The sequence below is a fragment of the Drosophila nasuta genome, chromosome 2R (assembly GCF_023558535.2).
Source record: "Drosophila nasuta strain 15112-1781.00 chromosome 2R, ASM2355853v1, whole genome shotgun sequence".
In the NCBI taxonomy this organism is placed as follows: Eukaryota; Metazoa; Arthropoda; class Insecta; order Diptera; family Drosophilidae; genus Drosophila; species Drosophila nasuta.
Window position 1 is genome coordinate 646,752 of NC_083456.1, and position 24,146 is coordinate 670,897.

At 45.7% G+C, this 24,146-nt stretch overlaps 2 protein-coding genes across 2 annotated transcripts in view; one reads left to right on the forward strand and one right to left on the reverse strand.

Moving 5' to 3' along the window:
* Nucleotides 1–17,436, reverse strand: part of LOC132786161 (uncharacterized) — a 61,070-nt gene extending 43,634 nt beyond the window's left edge. Inside the window, exons 1-2 of the mRNA XM_060792604.1 lie at nt 17,143–17,436; nt 16,866–17,074 (exon numbers count right to left, since the gene is read on the reverse strand). The gene's annotated coding sequence lies outside the window, so the exon portion shown is untranslated. The remainder of the gene's footprint in view (nt 1–16,865; nt 17,075–17,142) is intronic.
* A 4,502-nt stretch (nt 17,437–21,938) lies between these two features.
* Nucleotides 21,939–22,391, forward strand: LOC132787771 (uncharacterized). The gene has a single exon (XM_060795058.1). It carries the CDS (start codon nt 21,939–21,941, stop codon nt 22,389–22,391), a length of 453 nt encoding a protein of 150 aa, XP_060651041.1.
* Nucleotides 22,392–24,146: the final 1,755 nt, after the last annotated feature.

The window sequence follows — 24,146 nt, forward strand, 5'->3', positions numbered from 1 at the left end:
ATTAAAGAATAAAGACTAATTCTAAAACTGGCCCTATATGAAGCTGTGAGTTTCAGTAACTTAATGCCTAGATCGCAATACGCAAACTTAATGTAAACTCAACAGCGAATGTTAACATAAACACTGTTGATGCCAGATGATGGCAGGTGTGACCACTCAAAACAGCTGACAGTGTGGTCGCGATCAATTGATATCGATAGTGACAAAGCTAGTATACTGTGCGTGCGACCTTGTCACACGCGCAGTCACACTGATCTAGTTTATCCTCACGTTGGTCACCCTGCCCTCTTTTAGTGCTTTTTCTTACAACATATGTTCTACTTTCGCTGACCTGCACAACAAGTGCATTTTTTCAAGAGTGCAAGTGTCAAGTGTGCAAGTGCGCGGACACGTTTTTGTTTCGCCGATAGTGCACCGAGTCGTTTAAGCAGTAAGCACAGCCTGCAAAAAAAGAAATTGTATCAAACGCTTCTCGGCAAGTAGAGTCACTCACTCTGCATCATACTTCTGCCGCTCGAGTCCAGGCGGCCGGAGTTTTGGAGTTTTTATTTCGGCGGCCCAAGCGTCGCCCGTGGGTTCGGGTCGGAGAGGGGCAGAGATATACCATCTCTCGCTCAGTGAGTAAGTCAATGTCCTTTTCTGGCGAATCTCTCTTTTTTGTTGCTTCCACTTTCACTGCACTTTGCATTTTTGCAATCTCGTCACACTCTGCCAGCTGTCAGACGATCAGCTGGTGGCGGTGTTGGTCAGCGATTGCGGATTGCAACCGGTGGAGCCAAGTCAAACAGCTGAGTGGTGAGCACAGCAAAGAGACAAACCACTGCATATATGACCCATAGCAGTGACACGAACCAAAAGGAGTAAAGAAACGCGGCATACTTTCAGGAGCTACAGAAAGTGCTGCATTGCCGAAGGTTCTTACTTAATTTTAGCGCCTGCCATAGCAGAATCGTGAGCTAAAGGTCGTGGAACTGACCAATTACCAACCTCTGCCGTGTAACGGCGCTCAAAAAACAGAGGCCCTGGTGACCGAGTCGGGGCGGTATAACCTCCTCCGACAAAAGTCGTAGGAAATTCTCGGCCAACGTTGGACTGCTTGGTAGAGCGTTATTATATTATATTGAGTATAGCAGATTGGTTAGTGACCGATATTGCTCGTCATGAGCAATATTGAGACGAGTGAGGCGGAAGCTGAGCTGCTGGCAAAGTTCCTCAAGCTTCCAAGAATCGCAAGTTCGCCCCAGAGCGGAGGGCCTGCATCTGCGCCCCCAAAGGTGGATGAGCTTGTGTTTAGCTTTGATGCAGGCGAAGAAGCGGCAACGCCAAAAAGAGCCCGGGAGGATCGGAGTCCTGGTGTCTCATCTGAAGCGGTGCCAAAAAAGATTAAGATCCATAGAAGCCTTCAAGAGGCGGTAGAAGAGCTGGGCGAGTTGATCGATGGGCTGATTAAGACATTTACGCCCAGAGAAGTGCGACACGTCACACAAACAAACAAGAATACGTTCGCACGAATCAAAACCGTGCAAATTGAGTTGGCAGCTAGTTTAAAGATGTCGGCTGTAGAGACAGTGGAGCAGGTGACCGCAAAGACACTGGATGAAGTCTTCAATAGCGTACGTAGCTCGTCGACGCAGACCTCGCCGAGTAATGCGGTTGAAGACAAGCACAAAACTGATTCTTCCACAAAGCCCATATCCAAACAGCGTATTTATCCTACGGTTAAGAATAAAGCAGAGAAGGAAAGCGTGCATCAGGATACTGAAGGGCGCAACACCACAAATAAGCCACCGAGAAGACGCAGAAGGCCGGACGCCATTATTATCCAACCCACGGATGGGATATCCTATAGTGAAGTGCTCAAATTGGTGACGCGTAGCAACGATAGCAAGCTACAGAGCGTCGGTGAGCAAGTAAGGCGGGTAAGAAAAACTGCCGGCGACGGACTGATTTTGGAAATGGGGATGAACTCCAAGCCTTCTATGCTAAAAATGAAGGATGAATTAAGCGAAGCGCTCGTCTTGAAAGCCAAAGTGAGAGCTCTAACTCAGGAAACCATCCTAGAGATCAGAGATATAGACTGCCTGGTTTCTAAAGAAGACGTGCTGGTAGCCTGTGAAAAACTCAGCCAAGCGAATCTGGAGCTAAGTGCCATCAAAGCACTTAGGCCAGGTTTTGACGGCATGCAGCTGGCAATTGTTAGTATGCCGAAGGAGGCTGCATCATCTATTCTACAGAATGGAAAAATCCGGATAGGCTGGACAAGCTGTAGAGTGAGAGAGAGGTCTGAGAGGCCAGAAAAAAAGAGGTGCTACAAATGCCTGGAGTTTGGACATATTGCTAAGTTTTGCAAGAGCACGATCGACCGCTCTGGGTGCTGCCTAAGATGCGGTGCAGCTGGCCATAAAGCGGCGCTTTGCAAAAATGCTGCTAAATGCTTCATCTGTGCAGATGCGGGCAAAGAGGATACCAGACATCACGCAGGAAGCAGTCACTGCCCTCACAAAGGGGCCAGCGGGGTCACGCAGGGGCCAAAATGACTCAAAGGCTCCTGCAGCTCAACTTAAACCACTGCTTGGCGGCCCAAGAGCTACTGAAGCAGACGGTTAGAGAGTTAAAGGTGGATGCTGCTTTGCTGAGCGAACCATATAAGAGAATTCATAGTCCAAAGTACGTCGAAGACACGGAAGGAAAGGCGTCAATATGGGTATGCGGCCTGGAACAGCCCCAGCTTACTGATGTGCGCTCATCGCGTGGGTTCGTGCGGGCTAGATGGGGGAACCAGTGGCTATACAGCTGTTATCTGGCTCCCAGTCTCACCATCTCAGAATTCGCATCCGTCATGGAGGAGATAGCACTCGATGTAAGGGGAAAGCCACAGGTGATCATCGCTGGTGACTTCAATGCCTGGGCGGAGGAATGGGGTAGCAGCCGGACAAACGCCCGAGGACAAACAGTGTTGGAAGCCCTTGCCACATTAGACCTGGCCCTCATGAACCATGGCAACCAACACACTTTCACCAGAGCTGGCACTGGATCGGTTATAGATCTAGCATTCGTTAGCTATCCAATTGCTAGATCAGCGAAATGGGCCATTAGCAATGTCTACACAGCGAGTGATCATAGGGCGATCACGATAGATTTGGACCATACCGAGTCACCGCGAGTAAATGGATTACAGAGCGGAAAGGCTTACAAAGTTGACACCCTGGACACGGAAGCTTTCGCTGGATCCTTTGCAGTTCCCAACTGGAGTGACAACGCAGAGGTAAGCGCCGAGCTGCTCATGCGTTCAATAACGGATGCCTGCGACGCTAGCATGGCGGTGCGAAGATCGTGCAAAAGACACCACGTACCAGTATACTGGTGGAACCAGCAGATCGCAGACGTAAGAAGGCGATGTATAAGATCGCGAAGGATCCTGCAACGTTCACGAGGCAGAGCTGATTTTGAGGCAAGAAGGCTGGAGTACGCGCTTAATCGCAGGCTGCTGAAGAAGTCCATCCTGAGCAGCAAGAAGGAGAAATTCCTAGAACTTTGCGACGAAGCCGACCGAGACATCTGGGGAATGGCCTACAAAGTGGTGCTTAAAAAACTCAAGCCAAATACCTGTGCAGTGCCTAGAGAGGAGGGCGTCCTAAACGGCATAGTGGATGCTCTGTTCACGGGCTCATTCACTGTTCCATCAGTGGAAGATCACGTAGAGCACCGGCTCTATACGGAGGTCCCAGAGGTTACGGTAGAGGAAGTACTGCTGGCAGCGGCAAGAATCAAGGACTCCAAGTCACCTGGGCCGGACGCGATCCCAAATCGCGCGCTGAAGATGGCGATCAGGCTCCATCCGCAGTGCTTTACAGAAGTTTTTGGACAGTGTATGAGGCAAGGTGTCTTTCCCCGCCCATGGAAGCTGCAGAATCTGGTGCTGATCCCAAAGCCGAATAAGCCACTAGATTCGCCGTCGTCCTACCGACCGATTTGTCTGCTTGATACAACAGGCAAAATATTGGAGAGGCTGGTGAGCCATAGGTTAGAGGAGTCTGTCTGACAAGCAGGAGATCTGTCACCCATGCAATAAGGTTTCAGAAAGCATCACTCAACCGTAGACGCTATCTCACAAGTAACGGACATAGCAAGGAGAGCCATAGCAGGCAGAAGATGGCGTGGTGGTGCAAAGGAGTACTGCATAGTCATGACTCTGGACGTCAAGAATGCCTTCAATTCTGCAAACTGGAGCTGCATTATAGGCGCCTTAAGGCGGTTCAACACCCCGAGCTACCTAATGGAAATAATTGAGGACTACTTCAGGAAACGCATTCTGAGATATAGAACGGATAACGGAACCAAATCGTTCAACATCACTGGAGGAGTACCGCAAGGATCAGTGTTGGGCCCGCTACTATGGAACATCATGTACGATGACATATTGCGGCTCGACGTTCCAGAGTCTGCAACCATTGTCGGCTTTGCAGACGATGTGGCCTTAGTGGTGACAGCGAAACAACTAGGCGACGCTGAGCTACTTTGTAGTGCAGCGGTTGCCACTGTCAAAGACTGGCTTGCGACAGTGGGGCTGCAATTGGCCGATCACAAGACTGAAGCGGTCCTGATAAGTAGCCGAAAGATCGTCGAAGTGGCTCACATTAACCTTGGTCGGACCTCAATAGTGTCGAGCCGAGCCATTAAATACTTAGGCGTCCTAATCGACACGCGGCTCAGCTTCCGCGAACACCTGGACTATGCTGGTAAGAGAGCTGCTGTCGTAGGGCAGGCATTGAGTCGAATAATGCTAAATACGCGCGGCCCTAAGCAAGGTCGGAGACTATTGCTACAAAATGTGGTTAGAGCAACAATGCTCTATGGCGCTCCAGTATGGGTGCAAGCAATGGAGGTGAAGGCGTATAGGCGGAAGATGCAGACGACCTATCGACTCTGCGCGCTGCGAGTCTGCAGTGGCTTCAGGACCATATCGGATGACGCCGCTTTAGTGATAGCTGGCATGATGCCGTTGGATACTCTGGCGTTAGAGAGGACTCACAGCTACAATCACAAGAGGGCTAACCAGATGGAGGATGTTCACTACATGTCGACCAATTTTAAGACAGAGTGCCTAAGGAAATGGCAAGATAAGTGGGACACATCTAGTAAGGGCCGCTGGACCCATGCTCTGATCCCAAACATAGGCAAATGGGTCAGCAGAAATTTCGGATTCGTCAACTATCATCTGACGCAGATCCTGAGTGGGCACGGCTGCTTCCGCAGCTACCTATGTAGATTTGGACACGACAGCGACCCGATGTGCCTATATTGCTATCCCGAAGCTGAAGAAACGGCGGAACACATCCTAGTGTGCTGTCGGCGCTTTGCTAGTGAGAGACGAGAGCTCGAAGAAGCGATAGGATGTAGAGTCACGACGGACTCTCTTGTGAACCGTATGCTGGAGAAGGAGGAATACTGGTCAGCGGTATGCAGCTATGCAGAAAAAGTGACCACCGCACTACGAACTCTCGAAAGGGAACGTACCCGCAGGCGTAACGGAGGGGAGTGAGCTCCCGTCAAGGTCTCGTGAAGCAATACCTCACGGCAGTACCACGAGAATTTCCTTGACAGTTTTCTTTCTAACCTTTTTTCTATATTCTAGTGCCTAATGTTATGTTATATTTATTATATTTAGTATTAGATCTAGTTCCTCCGAATAAAAAAAAAAAAAAAAAAAAAAGAGTGCAATAAAAGACTTTGTAAAGTTTACAAATATACAATAATTCCAAAGTGAAAGTGTTGTTTATTTATCTGAAGACGCCCCCCTACTAATTTTGGTCCTTCGAGCCGGATATTTGGATATCGCTCGACCCCAGCAAGCAATCGGTTGTCAAGATAAGTAATACACTTTTTTCTCCATACATTTTGTGGAAGTGTCTTTTTCCTTGTACCTTATATATATGTGACACAGCATATATATAAGTACATAAGCGTTCTACCGGCTTTCTTTCCGCTATCTTTTCTACTTTGTGTATACTTTGCACAGTATATATATATATATTCTTATATGTATATGTATGTGTAAGTATCTATACAGTTTAAAAGAGTTCGCTTATATTTTACGATTTGGCCGCTGTTGTATGTACTTTGTTACATTTCTGTCGTTTCGTGTTTGTCTGTTTTTTTGACACACTCCAGTGTATGCAACCTCTTCGTGTTATTTTACTCTAAATAACAAGGAAGTTGCACTCTATTAAAGACAAACGCGCGTAGATCCACTACACTCCATATATATATATATACACATATATATATACATATACATACGACACATATGGGCATTTCTCAAAGTCGCGAACGTACGTTCGTACGAGATAAATTAGAAAAATAAAATCGAAAACAAACGTTTCCTGAAACTTTTTTTTTACTCTTCGATAGCATTTGTATAGCTCTTTGGTTAGTGTAAATTATGGGGCTTATCGATTTTTAATTTTCATAATATTGTCAAAAAACATGCGGTCGCGAACGTACGCGAAATGGAAGTCAACTTTGGCTTAATACAGTAAAATGCAAAACTCTGCGAATTGAGACGGGATATTTTAAAGAAATAACTTTACTTTTAAAGTAGAATCATGTAGCTTTCTATTAAGTCTACTCCCAAGAAAATATCTCCATTTATTTATTTTTAATTTAATTAAGTTCCGGTCGCGAACGTACGGTCGCGAACGTACGATTTTTCCATGTTGTTTTATTAATAAAATTTTTATTTTTACCACAACTTTTTTTTATTAATAACTTCATATTTCATAAAACAAAACAAACAAACAAAACAAACTCAATTTAATGTGTCTAATAACATTTAAAAGCAAAAAATAAATTTTTATTAAATATGAAATTTGTACTGAAATTTATTAATAGCAAGAAAAATATGTAATAAATAATAAGTAATAACTAACAAGTAATAAGTAACTGCAAACGACATAGTTTTCAAAAACAAAACAAAAAAAAAATTTTTTAAATCCATGCGACGCTAGTAAAAATCGACATATGCTTATAGGTAAGGTCGCGAACGTACGCTACTTTGACAATCAATAAAAAGATTGGTTTGAGTAACCCCAACGATTTTTATATTTTTAATATATATACCAAAATCACTTAACACGAGAAGTTTCATTCACCTGCTTGCACTTATTGCGGAGCAATTACAATAAAATGATGTTTTTGGTCGCGAACGTACGATTTGAACATAGATAAGAAGCAAAATAAAAATAAACAGTTGATTGAACATATTTTCGCTCACTTTGCATTTTTTATCTTATTATTGGATTGCTATTAAGAGATTTGGTAGAAAAAGAGCAAACATATCATATGTTTTCTTTGTGAAATAATAAAACATAAAAATGCATACAAAAGGAGCTAAAACAGAAAAAATTACATTTTTTCAGTTTGCAGGCAAATTTTTTTATAAAAACAACCGAGATATGCTACGGATCCATTGTATTATGAAAATTTGGATATTTCTTTATGACATTATACAAAAAAATACGATGAATGTGAAGATTTTTTTTTTCGGTCGTGGTTTACCTTTCTTTGAGAATTGCCCATATACATCCACATACGACACACATACATACACGAACACTTCCATACACGACACTTACACACATATACACTCCGTATATATTCCATATACACTCCGTATATATTCCATATACACTCCGTATACATTCCATATACACTCCGTATATATTCAATATACACTCCGTATATAGTTGTGTCGGCTTTGTTCACTATCCTGTGATAGCCGAAGTTCCTTTCCATTTTTTGTGCTTGCTCTCGGCTGCCGAAGCGTAGTATGTCCAAAAGCCAAAAGAGTGAAAAGGACTCTAAACTTTCATTAAAGCTTCCGACCACAGCTCGTCGCCTGTCGTCCGCTTCGCCCGCTCCTTCGGGATCCAAATCCGCCACTCCTGCCGCTCAACTCCGAGTCAAAGTTGATCGTCCGTCGCCGTCCGCTTCTTCTGCAACTACACGATCCGTCCAGGATCTTCTTCGTCGCCGTCTCTGACAGACTGGTGCACTTTGAGAGTCGGGTCAGAGGGCCTGCAGCCGAAGACGACAATGTACACACGTACGAGATCCGTCGTGGCCGCCTGCAAGCCCTCTGGGACAGTGTAGAGACCGCTTATGCCACGTGCGCTGATGCACTGCATTGAGACGGCGACAACGAAGGCATACAGGCCATGGAGGCGAAATATGGCCACTGCTATGCAGTGTATGAGCGGTGACGCGCCCATGTAAAGGGGCAAATTACACAAGTTTCCGAATCAACCAGGAGAGAAGCATCCGCTCCTCCTGTGTACTCCAGTGGCTGCCGGCTCCCTCCAGTCGATACCGAAGTATTCCGTGGGGATTACTTGCGGTGGCCGACCTTCCGTGATCTTTTCACGGCCATCTACGTCAACAATCCGAGGTTGACTCCGGTTGAGAAACTATTCCATCTCAATTCAAAAACCGCAGATGAGGCCAATGAGATCGTAGCCAAATTTCCGCTGACGGACGATGGTTTCGCGTCGGCTTGGAGCGCTCTCTGCGAGCGATTCGAAAACAAGCGCTTGTTAATAACGAGCTAGTTCAAAATTCTCTTCAACCTGTCCACGGTTTCGCAAGAGTCTGGAGCAGCGATTAAGGAGCTGCATGGCACAATTCAGCGGTGCTTGACCGCTCTTGACCACTCAGACATTTCAGTCTCTAGTCCTTTCGCCGACTGCATCCTGGTCTTTCTTTGCTCATCCAAGCTCCCCAAACTTACACTCTCACTATGGGAGCAATCATTGGTGGACAAGTCCAAGATTCCCGCATGGCAGGACATGAGCACATTCCTCAACGAGCGTTATCGTACGCTCGAGGCTGTTGAGGACGTGAATCAAAACAACTCGCAGAACTCTACCGCTGGACCATCCCGTCCACAGCAGAGTTCAAAGCGAATTAACTCTTTCAAGGCCCGAGTCACTCAGAGAGGCAAATCGTGTGACTTGGGCTCAAAAGAGAATCACCCTGTCCGGGTTTGTCCAAGCTTCCGTGAAATGTCGGTCAATGATCGGATGAGCTACATCAAACAGAAAAGTCTCTGTTTAAACTGTTTCGCAAGAGGTCACCAACTCCGAGAGTGTACGAGTGCGCACAATTGCTTGACATGTAAGGGGCGGCACCACACTCTTCTCCATCGGAGCGACAGTGCCCACAATGGTGCCTCTTCCTCTTCCACTTCAGCCACACTTTCCAACATACAGTCCACTCCGAATCAATCGGCAACAAATGTGCAAAATTACTTTGCCATTAACGCTCAGAACATCCTTCTCGGCACGGCGGTTGTCAATGTATGCCATCTAGGTACTACCTACACCGCACGAGCACTAATCGACTCGGGGTCCGAAGCGACTTTCATTTCTGAGCGTTTATTCCAGCGCATAAAGTTGCCATTCCAATCCGTGCAAGCCCAAGTATCAGGGCTGAATCATGCAATTGCGCCCGAACCGCAGAAGTTATGCAACTTCAGCATTGGTTGTCCAACGAAGCCGAGGCTCCATATCGAGACCTCAGCGTTCGTTATTCCACAACTGGCAGACAAGCTGCCATCATTCCGTGTGCCGAAAGTCTTCCTAAAGGATCTACCAGCGATTGAACTGGCAGATCCAAACTTCTACAAAAGTGCTCAGATTAACATCTTAATTGGCGCGGATATCCTTCCGTCAGTCATCCTGAGCGGTTCCCGGCCAAACATTTGTGGCTCACTCCTTGGCCAACAAACCGTGTTTGGTTAGATTCTCACCGGCCCGTCTCCCAGAATGTGTCGACAACTGTCTCTGCGTTTTCGACAAGAGTCGACGATCAACTCGACAGACTAAGCTCCAAAGTTTGGGAGGCGGAGGATATTCCGTCGAAGCTGGTTAGCTGCGAAAACACAACTTCACGCAGCAGATGTGGCAGATCTCGGGTGACTCTTCCATTCCGGAAGCCCGTCACCACTCCTAATTTTTATCTGCCTCATCATGCATTCAAACCAGATAGGCGCCGACACAAAGACGAATAACCTACTTCGTTTCTCTATTCGTCGTCCTGTGCCGTCCTATACTGTATACTGTTCCATGTGACAATGAAAAGAGGCTACTGAAATAATCATTTGTTCTTATTTCGTTCCATGTTGCATGCCATTCTCCGTGTGGATGGGCGTCAACTCGCTCGTACACATTGAGGTGTACTTCTACTACATGATTGCTGCCATGGGACCCGAGTACCAAGAATTCATTTGGTGGAAGAAGTACTTGGCCACCTTCCAAAGATTGCAATTCGTGGCCAGCTTTACGCATCAATTCCAGTTGCTGTTATACGGATGCGATTACCCCAAGGGATTCATGGCGTGATGTTTCTGCTCCTCTTCTCGATTCTCCGAACGACTTCACCTCCCTGGTGCACGGCACTGATGTGTATCCTCACATCATTCAACCTGGCCTCCTGGCGAGCACCAACGGTTTGCCAATGGCCCAGAACTCCACATTGAGTTGGATTCTATCCGGTCCATGTGGACAATAAGTCCGTTTGCAACTCATTGCAAGGGGGGGAGGATGTCGATGCCAGATGATAGCAGGTGTGACCACTCAAAACAGCTGACAGTGTGGTCGCGATCAATTGATATCGATAGTGACAAAGCTAGTATACTGTGCGTGCGACCTTGTCACACGCGCAGTCACACTGATCTAGTTTATCCTCACGTTGGTCACCCTGCCCTCTTTTAGTGCTTTTTCCTACAACATATGTTCTACTTTCGCTGACCTGCACAACAAGTGCATTTTTTCAAGAGTGCAATAAAAGACTTTGTAAAGTTTACAAATATACAATAATTCCAAAGTGAAAGTGTTGTTTATTTATCTGAAGACGCCCCCCTACACAAACACAATTGCATTTCACACTTCAATCTTTGATTTTATCATATGTTTCCTTAAACTTTATTATGTATTTATCTTTTAAAAAAAGATTGAACTTTTTTGAAATGTTGTTGTTATCTAAAAAATGTACAAAACAAAATTTTAAAGTTCAAACTTATTTCAATAGAGTTTTAAATAGTGCTTGCAAAGAAGAATTACGGCTTCATTTGAATATTTAAATGTAAAAAATTGTAAGTCATCAAAAATTAGTGCGTGATTAGATGTTACTAAAAAAACGAAATATGCATGTATTCTCCATTGGGATTTGAACCCGAACACCACAATATGTTGGGCTTGCGAACCATCAGCAGAGCCAACGCAGTCCTTATGCACGTGCTAGTTAACTTCAAACATCTAGAACACGAGCAATTGTTGTCTTCATTTCGAGATTTTCGTCGCGGCAAAAAAAAATTGACAAAATTGATTTCTCCGTGCTTGCGACGAACTTGCAAGTTGCAGAACTTCATATTAGAGATGGAGAACTATCGATGGCACTATCGCCACTATCGATGGTTTGGCACTTACGAGCCACCATCGATGGCAGCAGACACCTTCGATAGTGGCCCATTCACTATCGATAGTGCGCTTCTTACATACCTAAAAAATTTGTTCGCGCATTTTCTATGTCGGCGTCAATGGCAAAGAACGAGGAAAAATTGTAAAACACAAAAATAAATTAAATTAAAATGGATCGCTTTTTAAATAACAACCGTAATTTTAAAGCTGGACCTACTAATTTTGGTGTATACAATAATAACTATAGTATTTATGATTCCTGAAAATTGATTGCGATCAGATAAAAATTGTGGAAGTTATTAAAGAAATACTTTTTTGTATGGGCAAAAACGCTTACTTACTAGGGGTCACAGTTGCTTTGGCTGACAATCTGGTGCCGTCTATGGTATATTTTGAATGTGGTACTATATCGATATACCAAATATACTAGTTGGTGTATTTTAAGTATATTTTGAGAATAATACAGCAAAATATATTGCTTTTATTCAAAATGGGTAGGTCTGTAGCTTTCTTACTTGTTTTTAAATGAGTTGAGCTGGATTGAAACCTTTGAGTAAACCTGGACATTCATTTGCTACACTTTCCATTTTTATTTCTTATTTTTTCTTCACATAAACTCAGCAAGTTCTGGTCACTATCTCGACGCTTCGCAGACTGACTCAAACTCAAAAGCGCCTTGTCTCAGCTTCCGTAATTAATTATATTAACATACAATGTGCATCAACAGTGTCCCCGCTTCTTATCGGTATTTGGCTACGTCTATTCGCCAACAACTCTAAGGACCTGAAAAATAAGTTCAAGTACAAGGCGGCTATCTGTATTTAGACGCGGCGCGGCGTCAGAGTTAATCTGTCACGAAAAGAAGAAGTTTCCCTGGCCTGATACTTCGCTGGGTGACAACCGCACTCACCTCTGAAGTTAAGCAACTGTAATCCGGTTTCACCGGGCCTGCCAATCCAAAGGAGAAGTCGATGCCAAATAGGCGTCAACGGTCAACTGCGTCCTGGTTCCTCCAAACCCATTGGTTAGACAAGAAGAGACAGAATTTAATAGCAACGGTTGCAGAAACTGTTATGCCGTTGCTATCATGGTTGATGCCGTGAGCCGTAGACAAAACCACTCACAAGTGAAGGTCTCAAGAGCGTCTCCGATGATACCGTGCACGTCAACTTTATTGACAAGACGGAGGAGCAGGACGAGGAACTGCTCATGCATATGTACATGCCACCCCGCGAGCTTAAAGCACCTAATAAATGTGCTCCAGCCCAACCTCCATAAGTCTTAAAAGTTTCACTTCTCCTTTTGTGCTAGATTTGATAATTGCAAATGAACGTACCTCTGCAGGAGACTAAAGAGTCGTTGACAGTGTGAGAACTTGACTCAGTCCGAATTAGAAGGGTGAATGGCTTGGCCGTGGAAACCCTGTTGAATTTGATTTCAAACGGAATATACTTATAATCAAATTCAACAGGGTTTCCACGGCCAAGCCATTCACCCTTCTAATACGGACTGAGTCAAGTTCTCGAGTACTGTTATGAATACTCTATGTTCGCCAAGTACAACAAATTTGCGCAGAACATGAAAACATCTGTGAATATCCTCTTAGAAGATCTAGTCTCCTCGTTCCGCAAATCCTGCAAACTCTCCAGACCGACAAAAAGATTGAAACCACCTCGGTGAAACCCAGATCTCTTATTTCAATTTGCTAAGGGGGTGGATAACGTATATGTCTAGAATGAGTGCAGGATTCTCCTAAAGTTCATCTGTTCAGGTCTGAACAACGTCAAAGACTCCTCAATGCCATGGAAGCTGCTGTCCAAGCAGTCTTCCAGCTCAAATCTGCTCAGGACGAGCAATCTGATCTGAACCGAGAGCATCGCTAAAACTCTTGAGACGCTGCCCATGTCATTTCCCAGGATGTTACTTAACAAAAAATGGCGAAAGCCAACGCTTTCCAAGCCTCTCAGCTATGACACCACCCGCTAGTTTAATAAATTATAATACAATAAATTTGGCAATGTACTCCTTTTCGAGAGTCAGGTCGCCCTGCCTCGATAGATTATCGCCATCCATGCTGTAATCCAGCAAATATCAGATATCTCCTTGGCAAAGGCAAGTCTATCAAGACTTATAACTTTGTGCCGGCAGGAAATATATCTCACAGGTAGAAGGAGACACCTCCGATCCCATAAAGTATATATATTCTTGATTAGCGTCAACAACCTAGACGATCTAGCCATGTCCGTCTGTCCGTATGAAACACTGGATCTCAGAGACCATAAGACTATAATTTTCTTCTACAGCATTTGTTATATTTGCATGCAGATCAAGTTTGTTTCAAGTTTTTGCCACGCCCACTTCCACACCGCAAAGCGTAATACATAATAATGACTATAGTAGTTGTGATTTCTGAAAATTTGGTTGCGATCAGATAAAAATTGTCGAATTTATTAAAGAAATACTTTTGTATGGGCAAAAACGCCTATTTACTAGGGGTCTTAGTTGTTGAAACTCTTAGAAAGTTGAAACTTGCTAGTAAGGTCACCCCGGAAAAATGAAAAATCTGGATCAGACTAAAAAATGTTTCAATAGCAGCAATAGCCTGCAGTCTTTCCTTGAAAGCTGCATGACGAAATTGGTTAAGTTATTGTTAGTAGAGGCACACATCAGCCTTGCAGTTTTGCACGAGTTGGCATTGCGCCAGCTAGCGTCCCACTGAAGTCTAGAGCGCACCTCAATTTCCCTACCTAGAGTTCGCAGGGATATCGGAACATTGCACATGTTACCGACATCGAGCCCCACTCCCTCTTTGGCGAGAGAGTCTGCGATCTCGTTGCCAGCGATGCCCTGGTGGCTTGAGATCCAATAGATACGCTCGACCGCAGATGCGTTCAGCGACTCTATTGCTCTTCTGCTATCCAGGATGATTTTGGACTTGACAACATCAGAGTGCATTGATCTTATTGCAGCCTGGCTGTCAACAAAAATATTAATTGAGTTGTGATTGTGTTGTAAACCCCGAGCCACTTCTGCAGCCTTGCCAATGGCAAAAAACTTTCGCCTGGAAGATGCTGTAATGGTCAGGGAGTTTATAAGAGTGTTTGGAGACCGGGGCTGGGCAGTATACATCCGCACCGACTCCTTCATCCATCTTCGACCCGTCGGTGAAGAAGTTGAGGGCTTCGGGAATGCATAACCCTTCCCGCCAGCAGTCCGGTTCCAAGAATATTGTGTTAATATGGTCAGTACTGGTAAGGGGGATAGTATAGTCCAAGTCTCTACTAATCTCCCTACCAATGGCGCTGTGACCATAGCCTAGCAGACCCAGATTGCCTGTTGCGGCAATCCTTAGGGACGATTTAGCGGCTATGGATTGCGCGTATAAGTTCAACGGTTCGACGCCAGCTATTACCTCGAGGGCTTTAGTTGGCGTCGACCTGATAGCGCCTGTGATACACAGTAGCGCTTGACGCTGTGTCCTTTCCATGATGGATAGGTACGTCCTTTTTTCCGTGGCCTTCCACCACACTATAACACCATAGGTGAGGATAGGGCGAACAACTGAGATGTATATCCACCGCATTAGATTAGGAGAGGCCCCAAGTGCAACTAAGCATCTTTTTCGCCATGTACAAGCCTCCGGTGGCCTTCTTCACCCATTCTAACACGTTAAGCTTCCATGACAGTTTGCTGTCCAGGACCACACCTAGGCATTTTACTGCTAGGCTCGGCTTTAGCATGGTGCAGCCTATTTTTGGGGGGGACCACGCAGGTACCTTATACCTCTTCGTCAAGAGCATAAGGTCCGTTTTGTCCGCGTTAATGCTGAGCCCGGCTATTTCGGCCCATGCTTTAACTTCCCGTAAAGTAAGTTCCATTACGGAACTAAGGGTGGTTGGGCATTTCCCAGTTATTAAAATGCTTATGTCGTCGGCATAGGCAATTAACTTGGGGGCCCGTCTAGTGAATTTTTGAAGTAGGCTATTTACGACCAAATTCCAAAGGAGAGGCGAGAGAACCCCACCCTGGGGAGTGCCACCTCGCACTACCTTTGTAATGGCCGCATCGCCCCACGTAGCCACCACCCGCCTGTCACAAAGAAGGCGGTTGACCCCCCCCTGTGGATCGCTGGTGCCGTGTTAACTGAGGTAAGGCCCTTCATAATAGCATCAGTAGTAACGTTATTGAAGGCGCCTGAAATGTCAAGAAATGCACCCAAGGCATATTTTTTATAATGGTCTGCTTTTTCGATGGAGGCTACTAGGGCATGAAGAGCTGTCTCAATGGACTTGCCCTTTGTATGCTGATTTGGGGACAACAGATGCATTGAGTTGCTTCTGATGTGCAAATCAAGTAGCTTTTCCAATGTTTTTAGCAGGAAAGAGGTTAGGCTGATAGGCCGGAAGTCATTGGGAACCACATGACTGCATTTGCCCGCCTTGGGCAGGAAAATGACTTTTGAGGTCCTCCAAAGAGTGGGGATATGACCCCATGCGAGGCACGCCGAATAGATACCCGATAGCCACGGAACAATCGTGAGCTTGCTAGCTTGTAGCATTGCTGGCGAAAGTCCATCGAGACCGGGCGACCCCCGGCAGGGGGTCTCATAACTGGGAGACTAGGAAGGAGCTGCCAGTCACTGTTCTCCATTCCAATACATCCCCGGGAAATGAGTTGAGAGCAGTGCTTCAAGAGTTTCAGCACTACTCTCCGTCCACACTCCATCGCACGATTTGAGCAGACTAGGACTGGAAGCCTGCTTGGACAGCAGCTTCCTCCGTCTGGAGGTGTCTTTAATGTTGTCCAGTTTTGAGCAAAAGGTTCTCCATGAAGACCTTTTGGATGATCGGATCATCCTCTTGTAAGACTTTACGAGAGACCTGTACTCGTCCCAGACGTATTCGTTGTCCGCCTTCTTAGCAAGTTGAAACATGCTAGTAAGCTCCCCACGAAGCGAAGAGAGATCTGGGTTCCACCAGGGTGGCTTCGATCTTCTCGTCGGTCTAGAGAGCCTACAGGATTGGCGAAACGCGGAAAGTAGTCCTGCTGAGAGGACATTGACATTTGTTTCTAGGTCCTGTACCGAGTTGATGTTACCCGGCGAACCAAGAGACTTGGAAACAAGGCTAGAGAATTTCGCCCAGTTAGTATTGCGGGGATTTCTGAACGGCTGAGCCGCAGGTACCCTGTTAAAAGGAATGGTAAATTGAATGTACTTATGATCCGAGAAGGAGGGTCTATCCAGGACCCTCCACTCTTCTACATTGGTACACTCTGTCGCAATCGTTAAGTGCAGCACATTACAAGAGGTGGGACCTACATAGCTAGATACCTCACCTCTGTTGGCTAGTCTAAGCTTATAGTTAAGGATAAAATCAAGAACTGACTCACCCCTGTCGTTAATGTCGGGACTTCCCCAGACGCTATGGTGGGCGTTGGCGTCCGTTCCGATTATGAGATGTTTTTTGGAGGAGCAGACCATGTCCACCAGCCTCCGCAGCTCGTCAGGTGGAGCCGGCATGTCGTGGACCATGTAGCAGGATGCCAGCATCAAACATCCCTCACGGCTCTCCAGCACCACCACGGTAAGATCGTCATTGCTGTAATTAGGTAGTAGATGAGCTTTTAGCCCCTTTTTTACAAGGATGGCAGTTCTCGATCTACTTACCAATGTCGGGACGTACAGATCGTAGTTAGGCGACTTCAGCCCAGCAACCGTGTTGCCCGACGCTATCCACGGTTCTTGGACCAAAACCGCGTAGGCGGACACTTCCTCCAGAGCAAGGAGTAGCTCCGCCGAAGCCGTTTTGGACTTATGGAGGTTGAGTTTCAGCACACACGGGGGGCCAGTCTGCATGGACAGTTCCTCCCCCACCTCCTCCGTCTCATCAGTCAAGTCAAATGTTTCAATAACAACCAACATTTTTATGTTTTGATCTAAAAAAGTGTGCGAATGTAATGTTGTAACTTGCAGCACTAGCTTATATGCATGTTAAATTTGGCAAGTTCTGTGGAAAAAATATAAAGAAATTTTAAAACTGAAAATACGACAATGCTTTGAAAGTGTGGCTGTATATTGCGTTTTTTCGTATTTTTATCAAAAAAAGTGCGGTATAGATGACAATCAGTTGTATTATACTTACAAAATTTGGCAGTTTACAATTGTTGATGCCAGATGATGGCATGTGTTACCACTGAAAACAGCTGGTAGGACGCGATAGATCGATGTCGATAGTGACAAAGTTAGTGACAAGGTCACACACACAGTCACACTGATCTAGCTCTTCCTGCCCCCCTTTAGCGTTTTTTCCTTCTCACTATTCTCCGCACTACAAGTGTAATTTAAAATTGGAAAACGTGATAAACGTGATTTCTAAAAGTTATAAATTATACTCAACGCAAAGTGTGTTATTATTTATCATCGCCACCCCGGCGAACATTTGGTCCTTCCAGCCGAATCCATCTCCACCACTCGACCCCAGCAACAGCAATTGGCATCAAAATAAGTAATACATTTTTTTTATCCATACATCTTTCTAAGTGTCGTGTTCTTATATATATGTTGTTTCTTATATATATGTTACACAGCATATATATAAGTACATAAGCGTTCCACCGGCAATTTCCGCCATCTTATCGACTTTGTGTATATGTTGCACAGTGTATATTTCCGTTTGGCCGTACTTGTATGTACTTTGTTGTGATTTTTCTGTCATTCCGTTTTGTCCGTCATTAACACACTCCATGTGTATGCAACCCTTAATGTTATTTTATTCTAAATAATAATAAAGTTTGCACTTTTATTCATAAACGCGCGTATATACACAACGTATATAAACTCCACATATACATATATACACATCCACTACATACATATACACGACATAAATACTTCATATATTATACATACTCTATATATATATGTATATATACTACACACATCCAATACATATATCCATTACTTTATACTACATATACACTCCGTATATACATCACATATACATATATATATAAAGAGCAGCAACTTGTAATCAATCAATTATAATAAAGATTCTCGATGCTGTTTGTGTTTTATTTAACAATTTCCTCCAATCAATAACGTCTGCTTTCTGTCGGCCTTGTTCACTATCCTGTGACAGCCGAATTTCCTCTACTATTTGGGCTTGCTGTCGGATGTCTGCTTTACTCTGAGTCTTTGTCGAAAAAAGGCTCTAAAATGAATTTCCGAAAGCCAAAAGGGTGAGAAAGATTACAAGCACTCACTCAAGCTGCCGGCCACAGCTCGTCGTCTGTCGTCCGCTTCGCCCGCTCCTTCTGGGTCCAAAACCGTTAAAGAAAAGGCCACTCTTCCAGCTCAACTGCATATTAAAGTTGATCGTCCATCTCCGTCTGCCAAAACTCCCTCGTTGCCGAAACGATTTGCCACACGCCACAGCGACGCTTCGAAACTTCCAAGTGCTGTGCATATTCAGGTCACGATCCATCCATTCGAGAATTTGCTGAACCCGTACAATAGCTCTCAAAAATATCGTCACCGTCTCTGACAGACTGGTGCAGTTCAAGAGTCGGGTCAGAGAGCCTGTAGCCGAGGACGACAACGTACATACGTACGAGATCCGTCGTGACCTGCAAGTCGTCTGGGATAATGTCGAGGTCGCTTATGCCACGTGCGCTGATGCACTTTATCGAGACGGCGACAACGAAGGCATAGAGGCCATGGAGGCAAAATACGATCACTGTTATTCAGTGTAGGAGCGGTGTCTCGCCCGTGTAAAGGGGCAAATTACCTAAGTTTCCGGGTCAACCAGGAGTGAAGCATCCGCTCCTCCTGTGTACTCTAGTCAGGGGCAGCGATTAAGGAGCTGCAGAGCACGATTCAGCGGTGCTTGATCGCTTTTGAGCATTCAAACAATTCCGTCTCTAGTCCTTTCGCAGACTGCATCCTGGTTTTTCTTTGCTCATCCAAGCTCCCCAAGCTTATACTCTCATTATGGGAGCAATCATTGGTGGACAAGTCCAAGACTATCGCATGGTTGACATGAGCACGTTCCTCAACGAGCGTTATCGTACACTCGAGGCTATTGAGGACATGAAACAAACTTACAACTCGCAGAACGCTACCGCTGGATCATCCCTTCCACAGCAGAGTTCAAAGTGAGTTACCTCTTTTGAGGCCCGAATCACTCAAAAAGGCAAATCGTGTGACTTGAGCTCAAAAGAGAATCATGCTCAGAATATTCTTCTCGGCATGGCGGTCATCAATGTATGCCATTTGGGTACTACATACTAATCGATTCTAAACGTTTATTTTATAGCATAAAGTTGCCATTCCAGTCCGTGCAAGCTCAAGTATCTGGGCTGAATCACGCAGATGCGTCCCAAGTACAGAAGTTATGTCACTTCAGCATTGGTTCTCCAATGAAGCCGAGGCTCCATATCGAGATCCAGCGTTCGTCATTCCACAGTTGTCAGGCAAGCTGCCTTCAATTCATATGCCGCAAAGTATCCTAAGGGATCTACCAGCGATCGAACTGGCAGATCCATATTTCTACAAAAGTGCTCAGATTGACATTTTAATTGGCGCGGATATCCTTCCGTCAGTCATTTTGAGCGGCTCCCGGCCAAACATTTGTGGCTCACTTCTTGCGCAAAAAACCGTATTTGGCTGGATTCTCACTGGCCCCGTTTTCCAGAATGTGTCGAAAGCTGTCTTAGCATTTTCGACAAGAGTCGCCATCCAAGCAGACGATCAGTTCGACAAACTCATTTCCAAATTTTGGGAGGTGGAGGATATTCCAGCAAAGCTGATAAAGAAGTCCGATTTCGTTTGCAAAGAAAACTTCGTAAACACAACTTCTCGTAGCATGTGGCAGATATCGGGTGACTCTTCTATACCGGAAGCCCGATGGCATTGAATTGGGTCATTCCAGATCCATAGCGCTGGCTCAGTTTCTCGAGAACGAGAATCGTTTGTCCAGAAACGATGAGATCAGTGAATTCGAGTTAAACACCACATTCGGTGTCAACTGCGCACCTATTCTCACACTACTCGCTGAAGACATACGCTTGCAGTATCCTCTCGCAAGCCGAGTCATCTCCAGCAGCATGTACGAGGACGACGTTCTGGCAGGAACACGCACTAAGGAAGAGGCCATCCGGACCATTACGAAAGTGTATGCACCCCTGACAGCGCTGGCTTCCCGGTGAGGAAGTGGACGTCGAACAACAAGAGCGTGCTGAAGAACATCCCAAAGGACCACCTACTCCGAGAGGACTTCCTAGAACTCGAGGACTCGAGTATGGCGAAAACTCTGGGCATTGGGTGGCAAGCTCACGACGACGAGTTCTTCTTCATGCCACCAGAAATGACCCTTCAGGACTCCTATACGAAGAGGGAAGTACTATCGCAGATTGCCAAACTCTTCGGCCAGCCACCCGCGGATCTTCTACTCCAATGAAGGAATATTTCGGGAGCTTCAGAAAGGGCGTATGGAGCGGCGATCTATGTCCGCGCTGAGACGGCGAACAAGGTGACCACGCATCTCCACACTGCGAAGACAAGAGTGGCTCCTGTCAAGTCACTCTCAGTGCCACGTTTCGAACTTTGCGGTGCAGTCCTGTTGGCTGAGTTCCAGCAGAGAGTTTCCAGACATTCTTTTGGACTGATTCAACAATTGTTCTAGCTTGGTTGAACAGCCTTTGTGGCCAATCGTGTTGCCAAAATAGACCAAACCAGCAATTCCAAGAGTTGGTCGCACGTGCAAACACAATCCGGCAGATCTCGCAAGCTGAGGTGTCCTGCCACAAAAGCTGATTCATGACCCTTTGAGGTGGCATGGACCGAGTGGCTCCATCTCCAACCGGATCAATGGCCAACATCTTCAAGTCCAATTCCGGAGACTCTGCTGGAGCAGCGGATTAGGTGTAACATCGCCAAGTTACCTCCTACTCCTGATTTCTTGAGCAAGTTTTCTGATTTTGGCAGAGCACTTCGCACTTCCGCCTACGTTTTCAGATTGATTGATAAAAGTCGGAAAATGGCAGTTCCATGCTCGACCATGGTCAATGCTGATGAGCTGACATGGGCCCAAGAGCGACTAATCATCATGACTCAACGACAAACCTTTCCAAAGGAATACCACTGTCTGCAATCCAAGCAACAGGTTCCTTCTTCAAGTTTAAACTTGAATCCATTTCTTGATGGCAAGGGGATTCTATGGGCCTGTGGGCGTCTGAAGGCGTCCCACACGCTACGTTATGATGAGAGTCATCCAATTATACTCTCATATTCTTCGTCCTTTGCGCGACGATTGGTTTTGTTCACCCATGGTATATCCTTACATGGGGGTAACCAAGTAGTCATGCATCTGATCCGCTCCAGATTTTGGATTCCAATCCGTGAAATCCACCATCAGTTCCTGTAAGGTTTGTGTGATCTACAAAAAGAGATTGCAGACCTAAATGATGGGGGAGGAAAGGACATCCTACTCAAGACCGTTCACGTACACGGGGGTTGACTTCGCTGGCCGATTGGAAGTCAAGAACTACACCGGCCGAGTCTGCCTCATATGTCTGTTCGTGTGCTTCAGCACGAAGGCGATCCACTTGGAGGCGACGTCGAATCTCACGACGGAGAAATTCCTGGCGGCATTTTCCCATTTCATAGCACGGCGCGGGTACCCACAGCAAATGCACTCGGACAACGAGAAGAATTTCGTTAGAGCTGGCAAAGTGATCTCCACCGACTTTTTGGAAGCGACGAGAGACTGCTTCAACCCGCCCGATGCCCCACATATAGATGGATTATGGGTAGCCGGCGTAAAGAGTTTTAAGGCACTCTTTTACAAGGCGACCTCCACCATAAAATATACGTGTGAAGAGTTATCCACTCTTCTGTCTAAGACGAAGCCTGCCTGAATTCGAGGCCGATCTCTCCGATGTCCGAAGACCCTAAGGACCTACTAGCCTTAACTCATGGCCATTTCCTTATAGGTGGCCCGATTATTTCGGTGTTGGAACCACAAATTAACCAACTGGCCACCCCAATCCTAACTCGATGACAGCGACTGAAGGCTCTTCTCCAACAATTTTCTTTCCGTTGGAAGGATGAGCTACATAAACGAACGAAATGGCAATCCCCTACACGGAACCTTTTGATCGGTGACATGGTCGTCGTTAAGGAAGAAAACCTTCTCTCCAAAGAGTGGCGCCTAGGACGGGTGCTGACGACGTGTCCAGGCACCGATACAAAGGTTCGAGTTGTAGACTTGCTCACGGTGCGGGGTACTATTCGAAGACCCGTCACCAAACTGATTCTACTCCCGATGGAGGACAGCAAAACTGACCCCTCTCCATCGGAAGGACTGACGGACGAATATTTGACGTCCTGTGCTGTCCTATGCTATCCTGTTCCATGTTTCATTGACAATGTAATAATGTATGTATGTATAATAATATATCATATATATATATAATATATAATAATCATTGTTTTGTTTCATTCCATGTAACCGCCGACCAGAGACGACCCGCTGACGGCTTACTTATGGTGTCGCGTGCGCCGTGGGATCCACCCACTACGGAAGTGTCAGCGCTTTCTTAGGCTGACAGCTGAGAAACGATTAAGATCAGTACTTATTAACAAGTAGTGCTCTAACTGTCTGGCCCACCAGCATTCCTGGCACTCTTGCCGCACCGCGGGAAGCCGCAGGGTGTGTCACGTTCCTGCATTTCAAAGAGGCACACAGCGTTCGCCCCAGCCGTCAGCGACGACGCAACGAACAACCAGACCCGGATCGGTCTCCGCCGGCTCACCGTCGACCGGCATCACCTCCGCATGAAGGGGCGTCTCCGACGTCGCTCACATCCTTGAAAGAAAAGGCTGTGAGCATCCTACCGACGGCCAACATCCTTATCGACACCGGATGTAAAACGTTCAAGATGCGAGAACTGATCGACCAGTGCACTGCGACCAGCCATATTAGCGCATCATTGGCAACGACCTATCGGCTATCCGTCACCCGTGTTGGTACGGAGGGCGTGTGCACGGCGATTTCGACTTTCGTCGAAAGGTTGATCCCCAACTTTGCCGCCGCACCCCCCTCCGACCTGTCGATGGCGAGAACTTGGAAAAGTTCCGCAGCATCACGCTTGGCGACGAACGCTGGTTCCAGCCATCGATGGTGTCCCTGGTGCTCGGCACTGATGTGTATCCTCACATCATTCAACCTGGCATCCTGCCGAGTACCAACGGACTGGCAATGGCTGGATTCTGTCCGGTCCATGTGGACAATAAATCCGTTTGCAACTCATTGCAAGGAGGGGAGGATGTTGATGGCAGATGAAGGCAGGTGTTACCTCTCAAAACAGCTGACAGCGTGATCGCGATCGATTGATATCGATAGTGTCAAAGTGAAAAAATAAACATGATTTCAAAAAGTTACAAATTCTACTCAACGCAAAGTGTGTTATTATTTATCATTTATATTTCGAATGGCTTTACAATTCTTAATTAAAAAGAGCAAATAGTGCAAACAAAGATAAGGGAATAGAAAATAATATGAGAAAATACTTGGCAAAAATTTCCGAAGTGACAAAAATAATTTCAGGAGAAGTTGCCTGCAATGAAATATGTAAAGTCAAATTATTAATAGCAAATTAAATATGTAATAC